This window comes from Centruroides vittatus, unplaced genomic scaffold (genome assembly GCF_030686945.1).
Source record: "Centruroides vittatus isolate TY-2023 unplaced genomic scaffold, ASM3068694v2 contig_3153, whole genome shotgun sequence".
Taxonomy (NCBI): domain Eukaryota; kingdom Metazoa; phylum Arthropoda; class Arachnida; order Scorpiones; family Buthidae; genus Centruroides; species Centruroides vittatus.
In genome coordinates, this window is record NW_027122030.1 from 43,441 (window position 1) to 56,381 (window position 12,941).

At 27.7% G+C, this 12,941-nt stretch overlaps 1 protein-coding gene across 1 annotated transcript in view; it reads left to right on the forward strand.

The window, feature by feature from the left end:
* The window catches only part of qin, a 120,005-nt gene that overhangs the window by 14,875 nt on the left and 92,189 nt on the right, over nt 1–12,941 (forward strand). The window contains exons 5-6 of the mRNA XM_067268093.1: nt 934–1,019; nt 7,205–7,263. Of these exons, the coding sequence (XP_067124194.1) occupies nt 934–1,019; nt 7,205–7,263 (145 nt within the window). The remainder of the gene's footprint in view (nt 1–933; nt 1,020–7,204; nt 7,264–12,941) is intronic.

Sequence of the window (12,941 nt, forward strand, 5' to 3'; positions counted from 1 at the left end):
AAAAATAACTAAAATAGAAAAATAGCTAGTAATAAAATATATTCTTTCTATAATTAACAAGATAAAAATATATACAGTCAAACCTGTTTTTATGCACTCTTTTTATGTGCGATTTTTATTTGTGCGACTTGTTTTGTGCAATTTTTTTATTTGTGCGATTTTTTTGTGCGGTATATGAAAATTTCAATCAAATTGGAACATAATTGACTCCTGTAAAATTTTTTATAACTCTATTGGATGTTTTCTATGACATCAGCAGGTTTTTTCATTTTTTATTCAGTAAAATTTTTTTCTCATACGTTTTTTTCAGTCCCCTCTTATTTTAATAGCATAAAAACCATAAATATTATGTTATATTTGAACAGATGTGGTAAGTTAGCTCCCCTCCAGCTTTAGACTGCAGGTGTGAAATTTCACACCTTGTTAAATGAAATAACGCTTCCTGCAGCTGTATTTATCAAATAAAATCATTATTTAATGATTATTTTTAACTTTTTAATGTTAGATTCCTATTTAAGTGGAAATAATTAATTAATATAAAAATTAAAATTCTTAGAGGATTTTTTTCCCCATTAGGTGTTGCAGAAAAAGGCCCAAGGAGTTAAAAAAGCAATTCCTAGTTATTTTGTACAGTTTTGAGTTATTTTCTACGTGAGACTTTTTTTATGCGGTCCCTATTCACCGCATAAAAAAAAATATTTTTTAAATTGTGTTGCAAAAACTATTTTTTATAGCCACTCGTGAAGTTTTGCGCGATTTTTTTTAATGCGTTTTCTTTTATGCGGTCCCTATCCCCCGCATAAAAACAGGTTTGACTGTACTTACAAAAGCTTAATTAAGTATAAAAAAAATTTCTATTTAAATGTTATATAGAAGATAATTTTATTATACATATATGCTTTAATTATAATTCCTTTTTATGTTGAAAAATAGTTATATGTGATGAGTGCAGTCAGAGATCTGCTGTCTGGAGGTGTGACAGATGTGTAGCACATTATTGTAATATTTGTTTTGATCATGTAAGTTGAATGTTATGATAAAAATTTAATTTTAATAATTGTAATAAGAAAAAAATTATATTTAATTTTTTACATTTTCAGATTTCACATATATTCATACTTTTTATAGGCCTGTCTAGTATTTGATTCATTTTAATTTTTTTATATTTATTAATGAACTTTAATAAATTGTTTCATTATTTACAAGAGTTGATTGATAAATATTTTCACTTACCATAGCATTTTGGAAAGTTAAATTTTGGTAACATGACCACCATAATTTGGTAGTCATCAGTATGTGCAGTTGCAGTTTGTTGTGTTGTATCATTATATAATGGTGAAGTTTAAAGATAAACTTGTCTTCCCTATTCCATACAAAACAGCAATTGGTGATTGAATTTTTAGCATTATAGGATTTTATGCAATAGAGGAGACAATTTATTACAGTAATATATTGTGAAATCTTGCATACACTTAAACATATTTGCAAGGTGAAGCCAGAAAGAATTGGGTTACATGAATAACCTATAGTACAGATGATTCCTTAAAGCCTAGATCTGGTACTATCAAATTTTTGCTTGTTTTCAAAACTAAAAGCAGTAATAAAAGGTCAGTGGTTTTTATCAGATGCCATAGATTAACATGGGGATGAATCAGATAAAAATCCAGATAGTTTTTCATGCATAAAATGAAACATAAGATTGAATTTTTAGTAAAATGTGATGCTTTAAATCAGGCCTGGCCAACCAGCGGGCCATCACGTTAAATTGTGTGGCTTGCTAAGTGATGATATATATCTATTAAAACTTTTGTTTCCCGTTATGTGTATACCAAAACAATTAAATAAATGAAAATTTGCATGTGTCATTGTTATAATGCACAAGTGCGAGTACGAACTCTTGGTATAACAATAAAATCTTATTCATTTTGTATTTGTTTTACTTTTTTAAAAACATGTTTGCCTAAATTGTGGCTCATTGTAATGTTACACGTGATCAAAGTGGTCTGTGAAACAATTTGGGTTGGCCAGGCTTGCTTTAAATGGTAGTTATGTTAAAAAATGATTAAAATAAATGATTAAAACAACTATTTAAAATTGGTAACATTATTCTACCTGTCTCAAAACTAATTTTTATGGAATTAGAGACCACATTTATCAACCAACTCTTGTATTGTATATACAGGAATTTTTAAGCTGTATTAATATGTAAATTATATTGAATGTTGTTCATATTTTTTATATTCGTAATTAAATTGATTATTATATTTACAGTAAAAAATTGAAGTCAATGTTTATTAGTTTACATAAGTAAAAGAAAATAGTTCTGTGTTGATTACAGAAATAATATATATAAAAAATATATTAGAAAATAATGAAATATGTTTAAAACTGTTATAATCTATTTGAAATTTCTGATACTTTTACAAAAAAATTGAAATAATAGAAAGTAAAAATATGGTTTGATGTTATATGTTGTAATATTTGAATTTTTGAAACTTCATTCTTTTTATTATTTTCTTATTTTCATTTTCCACAACTTTGTTGCTTAGCTGTTGTGTTTGAGTGATACACATCCAGATCCAGCTCATTGGCTTCACTGTTATTCTGCTGAAATACTATAGTTTTCCATATAATATGTATAATTTACAAATCTTTTTATGCTTCTTTAACATCAGTTTTATATGTAATTAAGTTAGCATTTCTCACTATAAATAATATGAATGTTAACTTGAGATCACTTGTGGTAGCTTCCATTTTCTGCATCTTCTAGTATTTTTTTGAGGGCATTTTTTACTAAATTGACTTATAGCTATGCTTCCATGTCATTCTCGTGCTACATATTATCCATCTAACTGTAAAAATTTGGGCCACAAAATTTTTCTGCTTATCACTGGTCCTCAAAAACTGCTGTTGGAAAATTGCTACCTTATAATTATGTACAGTTTTTATTCGTCACATGATCACATTCATAAGTTCTGGTCTATTGTTATTTTTGGTGTCACTTTGACCTTCAACAGTTTAAATGTTTTTGTGCTCAAAAAATCCAAGAAAATCATTTTCTGATTCTTTTGAGAAACACCTTAACCCTCCCATTATTTATTTCCAGCTGAACTTGTTTTGCATTAGCCCATGCTTTTTCAAAGTTTGAAAGGCACCTTAAAGGAGTCTGGTCAATGACATTGTTATGTAAACAAAACAGTATCTCATAATCTAAACAGTATATGATGAAATTTAGCATCTGCAGAGAAGACTCATCACAGGATTTTCAGAATTTTCCAATTTGAGAAATGGAAATTATGTGCAGCATAATTATGCACGAAAAAATTAATAAAAAAAATCACTGTCTTATGTATGTGAACTGTGAAAAAGAAAAACTGGATGTGATCATAGGTTAACCTTTTTATTTTCCCAAAGAGAAAGAGTCATCATATCTCAGACAAGTGAAACTTGAAGTTTTAAATCTTATATTCTAATTGATGTTTGAAATTATGTTAAACCTGAGGAAGGCTATTTAAGATGTCTGAAAACATTAGTTCGTTTAATTAAAATTTGCTATAAAAGTGAGAAAGATGGTTTGTGATATGACTTGCAATAATTATAAGAATTGTAATTAAGGGTTTAAAATAAATAAATTTTGTCTGCATTCTTAAGAAAATTTTATGCAAAAACAAAATTTAATGCAGAATTAAATAAATAATAAATAAAAATTATTAAAAATAATTATTAAAACTCTGGCATTTACACCAAACCCGAAATCAAAATGACGGCAACAGAACATCATTTTTAATCAGTTGCCTGTTCAGCTAATTTTTTTGCTAGATTTAGTGGATTTATGAACAATCTAGTTAAAAAAAATCAAACAATTCTAATGGAAACAATATTATTTGAGTATTTTTATTAAAATGTCTAGCTGTAAATTTGAATTTTAAGTAGGCAACACTACTTTTAATTAATATATATGCAGATGCGGATTGGATGTCATTTGAATATTTTACGTAATGCTGTGACAAAACAAGTCATACACATTGCTATCTGATATGGTTCATCTGTTTTTTAATATTATGATTCAAGGTTTGTATTTTTCTACATTCTTAAATTATAATGGCATGGAAACAAACAAGATTTAATCTCCAATGGCTGGATCCTGCTATCCCTCCAGAATTCAATTCCTGGTTAGGAACTGTAAAAGATGATGATACAAAAGCATTTTCCTGTATTTGTTGTAAAGTTTTCTCATTAAGTAATATGGGAAAGCATGCATTAGTATCATAAGCAAATAGTTCTAGTTTAGACCCAGAAATTATTAAAATGCAATCAAATGTTGGAAAATTCTATTTCAATGTTTTACTGGCAGTTCTATGTGATACAAACAGAATTGATGAGAAATGTGCTGTCAAAGCAAAAGAACAGTATGATATACTCTGCAATAAAGTGTCCATATTCCACAAAGTTTGAGATTTCATATCTGAAAGGAGTGATGATGATGATGGTCTGGACACATTTTATTGTGAAATTATGAAGGATGATAGGCAACTGCAAGATCTATGGTCTATTATCAAAATTTCTTTCTTTCTTTCTCACACAGGAATGAGTGGTTTCTTGGTTAACAAATCACTGTTGAGTGAAAACCTTAAGGAAAAAGTTTAGTTGCTCAATGCTTAGTTTACGATGGGATCTATTTTGCCAGTGGTATCGATTAAATAAATATAGACCAGATAATGTTAACAGTTAGGGGATCTAGACAGCAATATATTGCATCTCTGCAACAGAAAAAAAGATATTCAGAAGCAGCAGGCATTGAGGGCTGAAGATAAAAGAAAACTTACACAACAACCTAAGGATTTAAAACAACACAAGAAAATGTTAAGAAAAGATCACAAAAAGGAAGAAAAAGAGATTGAAATGAAAATAAATACACTTAAGGAGAAAAAACTAAAACTACATTAATATAATGGTTCTTGTGTTTTGTGAATTGTAATTAGTTTTTTATTTTCTAATTATCTGTATTTTGATTGTCCATTTTGTAAAAAAATAAAAAGATTTTACAATACATTAGATTCATTTGTTAGAGAAGCTATAGTATAAACTTACACCTATTCCTCTTTATATACCAGTGTTTCTCAAACTTTTTGGTCCATGATTCCCCTTTTTCACTTAAAAGTTTCAAAGGACCCCCGAAGAATGAATGTGTAGAAAAACATCCCAGGGGTAGGGGGTTAATTTAAATTCAGGAGGAGTTAATTTCTTTTGTTTAATTAATCTATTCCAGGTTGAAATTTCTCTCCATTGCGTGTCGCTTTGCATTGAATTTTTTTCAATGTTAAGACTAACGGAATTTTTAAAAAATTATTTCTTTATTTTTCACAAACAAAATAAATATATTGAAAAATTTAAAAACAAAAAACATATTTCAGAAGTTAATCTAGTCTCAAAACGTTCCTATTCAGCACAACACAGTCCTCAGAAAAACAAGCAAAACTTATCACTCAGACGGGAAAAAAGTCTCGTTCAAATGCTGTCGCGTCCTTAAGTACCCTCTTATGGTCGCGCCAGTGCTGCTAGCTAAAAATGCATATCAACTAAAATAATATTGGAGTATCCTAAGACAGCCAAATATTGCAGCGCCACAGCACTAATGGAAATTCGAATTTGCCAACTGAAACACTTTCGGTTGATCGGTTTTCAGATAATTGATGCTCTACTGTATTTCTAACTCAACATGTCTACAGACACAATGCTGCTAGCGAACATCATTCCAAAAACAACGCTGTTCTATCATAGTTTAGGCGGAGAGTGGAACTCTGGGATTCCCCAATAGCGCACAAATTTATGAATATTATATTTAGGCTCGTATTTAAATATTTATATTGTTTTTATTATTTATGTGTGCAATTTAGTTAAGTAAAAATTATTTTATATATTTTTTATTTCTATTATTTTTAAACATGAATCCATAGTAAATTTATAAAATATTTGAAAAAAAGTTGATCTGGCATCAATTTTCCAGTGACCCCCCCAAATGTTTTTCACGACCCCACTTTGAAAATCACTGTTATATACAATCTATTTTTATGCAATTTTGAAATAATTTGGTTAACAAAAGAAAACTAATTCTTTTTTTACATGATCGATTTTTTTGAGGGGAAAAATGCTTTATTTGAAAGTTTTTAAATTTAACTTTTTGTTAAAATTATGTTGCTGTTTAAAAAAAAGTTACTTATTTTGTTGAAAGATTGATTTTAAAATTACATGTTTCTAAGTCAAGAGTTCATTTTAAGCACAGTACAGTATTATTTGTATATCAAAAAATACTCTTTGTTGATTTTATGGTACCTTGTATTTACTAGATTTACGTACAAATAATAATGATAAATGATAATAAAATAAAAAGCTCATGTTTTGTTTGTAAATTGCTTATGTTTTCATTATATTGAAGTTGTGGATTCTATCAAACATTTTTCTACAGGATGTATATACTGTATTTTTTTAATGTGGCAATCTTTGAAACGTCAATGGTGCAAAAAGAGGAATAGATATACTCAATGTTCACAGTAAATAAAATGTTATTTTATTATGTCGATATTCCACACTGTAAGAAATGTGAGGATCGAGAAATTTGGACAAAGTTGGCCAGGGAAAATCAGGGAATTCAAAACAAAAATTTGAGTAGGAACCCTGGACATACTTTGATGTACAGTACATTCTTTGCTTTTTAAAATCGCATTAATTTTAATTGATGAATAATTGTAATTAATTGATAAATGTATTGACAGGAAGATAAACAATGTAAGATGTACTAAATTTTTTTAAGTAAGAAGTCAAAATAAAGTTAAGTTTTAAATAATTTTGCATACAATGATAGATTTTGTTAACAAGATACATTGTTTGAATTTTTTTTCATTTATTTTTGATCAAATTAAATTATTTTTTAAGTAAGTAATTTTGTTCCATAAAATTACCTTGTTTTCTTGAATTTATAATATAATTAATATTTAATTATTTTATTAATTTTGAAAGTATGCTATTTAAAAGTTTTATACTTAAAGTATTATATTAGGTAACTGTAAGTATAATAAATAATAAGTATTATAATTAGTCATTAATTAAAAATTAATGAAATAAGCATTTTTAATTTGTATAGTTAATTCTGATAGTTTATTTTATTTCAATTATGCTTTAAGTTAAAATATAATTACTTGAATAGGTGCATAAATCGTCCCGAGTAATGAAAAAACATGAAGCCAAACCAATATTAGTTGAATCGTAAGTTTCTTTAATTTCATAAGTCATTCTAAGATAAAAATGCAGAATTAAATATAATTGTCTATTATTTAATTTTATATTATAATTTTATTAAAATATAAATTTCTGTTTGTTGTTATCAATGTACTGTGGTGCCTCATACTTCAGATTTAATTCATTCTAGAAGGCAATTTGAACTCTGAATTGTTTGAAGTCCGAATTAATTTTTTCCATTAGTAATAATAGAAAGTGAATTAATTTGTCCTAGATTCTAAACAATACCAATCTTGATAAACTCACTGGTAAATAGCAAATACACATAATTTAAGGCAAAAATAACAATTAAATGCCCTAATAATAATTTAAAACATGAAAATAATAAATAAAATATGTATATATTGTATGATAAAATAAAAATTGCATTTTTGTATTTTAGTGAGTCAGGTTTCTCAAAGTCGTCATACAGCTTGCTTGGCTTTCTCACAAAAAAATCCCTTCAGAAATCATATCATCTGTTAATCACTTCTCATTTATCTATACTAGGAAGTTTTTCTTTAACATGTAATATCCTGAGGGTTAATGTTGTTCTACCTTTAACCATATTTGCTGTTTTTATTGCTTTCTTGTTCTTAAGAATGGTGTGCACTGTCTACTTTGGCATCTTAAACATGGCAGTCAGAATGACCATACTATACCACTTTTATGCTTCTTGATAGTTTACTTTTCATTTCAGTCATCAATACTACAACCATCCTCTTAGACTTTGTTACTTTCACAAACTTCTTGATTAATAGGTAGGGATTATATGAATAAACAAACACACCAAAAATAAAGCAAAAAAAAAAGAAAAAACACTGAAAACACACGAGCCTAACACAAGGTGATTACACAGAGATAGAGAGATAGAGACAATTGGGTGCACAACAGATTACATTTATGCAGAGAGTGCATTTTTTTTTCACTGTTTGTGTAGTTTGAAACATTGAAGCATAGTTCAAACTCCAGTTGAATTTTTCTCAAATTTAGGGTTTGAATTTTCGAATGTTTGAGGTTAGAGTGGTTTGAAGTGTAAGGTACCATTGTACATAAAAATTCATATTCAATTTGATTATCTCATAAAATTGTATTTTTATGTGTGTTATAAAATGATAGAGTTAAATAGTTGATAGATTCATGAGTGTAATCAAATCTAAATTAATTAAAATAATAAGTACAGCTAGAGTTATTACAGAATTTCTGTATAATTTTTATTTGTATCTCTGTAGGAATAATGTTTAAATAAATATAAAGTATTTCAAAGAATTCTTAGTTTGTTAAAATTTAATTTTTCTAATTTAATTGGCATGAAACTATTTGAATTCTGGCAACAAGATAACAAGCTGAATACATACTAATATTGTTTCTAATGATTAAATATAAAGTTAAAAACATCATGCAGACATTTACTTCCAATTACACCAACCATGCGTTATCATTCAAAATATCCAAATGCATTTCGCAAGATTTTCTTTGCCTCTTCAGTGGATATTACACCTTTACGACAGTGTTACATTTATATTCTATCAAATTTTCCCAGCATGCATCTACAGATAATCCGGTATTCAGATTGATGACATAATTTGCATAATTTTTGATACAATAATGTTCCGCGATACGTCTTGTTACAATATTTTCAAATTTATACAATATTTTGATACTATTTCTATTTATGATACAATTATTATTTTTACAATGTTGATACCATGGAGATTCACTTCGCTTCAGGCGAATTGCCGCTTCATGCTCTTTAACACGTTGTTCAAGCTGTCTTCCCGTTTCTCCAACGTAGATCTTACTTTCTGGGCATGTACATATTAGTTTGTAGACGACTCCTGCTGTTTTCAAAGGGTCTTGTGCATGTCCTACTATTCCTCTGTTTACCACATAAATACTTTTGCTTAATCTATTTTTCTGTTCGCCCACTAAGTTGACAGAACAATTATTAAAGTTATTTTTATATTTTTCATAGAACTTTTTAATATATGGTATTTTAATGTATAGGTTTTTACTTTTTTCTTCTTTTACATTATATCTACTTATTGTATAACAATTATACCACTTACGTATTACTTGTTGAGGGTAATCGTTAAGCAGATATTTTTTAAACAGATTTTCAGTTTCAAGTTCTATATACTTCTGTAATGTCGTTCTGTTGAGGATTTTTCTTAGTTCCATTATAAAAACGTTTCTCTTTATACCTAAAGGACAGTATGATTTATAGTTTATTACTTTATTATTATTACAGATTTTTGTATACTTACGAAACAGTAGTGTTTTTTCGTTTCGTGTGATTGTAACATCTAAATAGTTAATTTCATTATTTTTCTCTTCTTCGTAGGTGAATCTAATATCATTATTTAAACTGTTTGCATAAGTTTCGATGTTTTGGGCTGTGGTAATATTGGAGTCATATAGGATTAATATGTCGTCTACATACCTGGCGTAGAAGGAAATACCTTGGAACTGGAAAATCTTTTGATCTAATGATGTCATGCATATATCTGCAATCTTCGGGCCTATAACGGACCCCATTGCTATCCCATCTTTTTGTCGATAAAAGTCTGTAGCAACCGAAAAATAGTTATTTTTAAAAGCAAATTGTATAAATTCTAAAACGTAATTAGGTAAACTATAATTACTTAAACATTCTAAAATAAAGTTCCACTTAATTGATGGGTACATTGATTTTACATCTAGACTCATAAGTCTAAAGGATTCCTTATTTTGACCATATAACAAATGCGAAATTAGTTGGTCTGTATTTTTTATACTGTAGCTAGAATCTGGTATACATTGTAAATAATTTTTTATATAATGTTCTAAATTATACAATATAGAATATTTAAAATCCACAAGAGGTCTATAAACATTTCCTATTTTATGGGTTTTAAGTCTGATATTAAGTTGCGGTATGCGTATCTTGTTAAAATCTATTATCTTTTTATATTCTTGATTTGCAAATTCTTTTTTATATTTCTTCATCAACTTCATTAATCCTTTTTTGATATCTTCGGTTGGGTTATTATGCAGTTGTTCATATTCATCAGTAGATACTATTTCTTTTTTCTTTAATTGTAGATCTGAATTCGTAATAATTATGAGTGCATGAGATTTATCTGCTTTTATAATAGATAATTGTTTATGTTTAAAGTATTTCGTTAATCTATTCATCTTATTAGTTATATTAATTGCTTTTTTATCTACTATATATTGGTTATATGCACCTTTACCTTTGAACTTTTGGAGATCTTTACTTAAGTAAGATCTCAACAGTTCAAAGGTAAAGGTGCATATAACCAATATATAGTAGATAAAAAAGCAATTAATATAACTAATAAGATGAATAGATTAACGAAATACTTTAAACATAAACAATTATCTATTATAAAAGCAGATAAATCTCATGCACTCATAATTATTACGAATTCAGATCTACAATTAAAGAAAAAAGAAATAGTATCTACTGATGAATATGAACAACTGCATAATAACCCAACCGAAGATATCAAAAAAGGATTAATGAAGTTGATGAAGAAATATAAAAAAGAATTTGCAAATCAAGAATATAAAAAGATAATAGATTTTAACAAGATACGCATACCGCAACTTAATATCAGACTTAAAACCCATAAAATAGGAAATGTTTATAGACCTCTTGTGGATTTTAAATATTCTATATTGTATAATTTAGAACATTATATAAAAAATTATTTACAATGTATACCAGATTCTAGCTACAGTATAAAAAATACGGACCAACTAATTTCGCATTTGTTATATGGTCAAAATAAGGAATCCTTTAGACTTATGAGTCTAGATGTAAAATCAATGTACCCATCAATTAAGTGGAACTTTATTTTAGAATGTTTAAGTAATTATAGTTTACCTAATTACGTTTTAGAATTTATACAATTTGCTTTTAAAAATAACTATTTTTCGGTTTCTACAGACTTTTATCGACAAAAAGATGGGATAGCAATGGGGTCCGTTATAGGCCCGAAGATTGCAGATATATGCATGACATCATTAGATCAAAAGATTTTCCAGTTCCAAGGTATTTCCTTCTACGCCAGGTATGTAGACGACATATTAATCCTATATGATTCCAATATTACCACAGCCCAAAACATCGAAACTTATGCGAACAGTTTAAACAATGATATTAGATTCACCTACGAGGAAGAGAAAAATAGTGAAATTAACTATTTAGATGTTACAATCACACGAAACGAAAAAACACTACTGTTTCGTAAGTATACAAAAATCTGTAATAATAACAAAGTAATCAACTATAAATCATACTGTCCTTTAGGTATAAAGAGAAACGTTTTTATAATGGAACTAAGAAAAATCCTCAACAGAACGACATTGCAGAAGTATATAGAACTTGAAACTGAAAATCTGTTTAAAAAATATCTGCTTAACGATTACCCTCAACAAGTAATACGTAAGTGGTATAATTGTTATACAATAAGTAGATATAATGTAAAAGAAGAAAAAAGTAAAAACCTATACATTAAAATACCATATATTAAAAAGTTCTATGAAAAATATAAAAATAACTTTAATAATTGTTCTGTCAACTTAGTGGGCGAACAGAAAAATAGATTAAGCAAAAGTATTTATGTGGTAAACAGAGGAATAGTAGGACATGCACAAGACCCTTTGAAAACAGCAGGAGTCGTCTACAAACTAATATGTACATGCCCAGAAAGTAAGATCTATGTTGGAGAAACGGGAAGACAGCTTGAACAACGTGTTAAAGAGCATGAAGCGGCAATTCGCCTGAAGCGAAGTGAATCCCCATGGTATCAACATTGTAAAAATAATAATTGTATCATAAATAGAAATAGTATCAAAATATTGTATAAATTTGAAAATATTGTAACAAGACGTATCGCGGAACATTATTGTATCAAAAATTATGCAAATGTCATCAACCTGAATACCGGATTATCTGTAGATGCATGCTGGGAAAATTTGATAGAATATAAATGTAACACTGTCGTAAAGGTGTAATATCCACTGAAGAGGCAAAGAAAATCTTGCGAAATGCATTTGGATATTTTGAATGATAACGCATGGTTGGTGAATAATAAAGTAAGAAGTATTTATTAATTTCCAAGGATGTCCATCTCAGTTCTTAGCTCTTTCGAAGTCGGATAGAAAAGAGTTAGGTTTTACAGAAACTCGTTATTTTTAGATTTTGTATCTCTGTAGGAATAATGTTTAAATAAATATAAAGTATTTCAAAGAATTCTTAGTTTGTTAAAATTTAATTTTTCTAATTTAATTGGCATGAAACTATTTGAATTCTGGCAACAAGATAACAAGCTGAATACATACTAATATTGTTTCTAATGATTAAATATAAAGTTAAAAACATCATGCAGACATACTTCCAATAGACAGCAGGAATTCTTTGACATTTGGCCACTTGATTCAGTCAGATAGTTTGAAAGATGAATTGATTGATTCTAATGATTGACTGTTTCAAAACAGTTATATTTTGCCAGTTTTCTCAAGCAAATGATTCTGTTCAATAAAATGGAAAAAATCAAAATACAATAACATAACCTATTTAATAGAATGAAAGAATGAATAGAATTAAATATCCTAAAGAACGGAAGAGAATGGAATTCTGAAAATTCACTATAAAC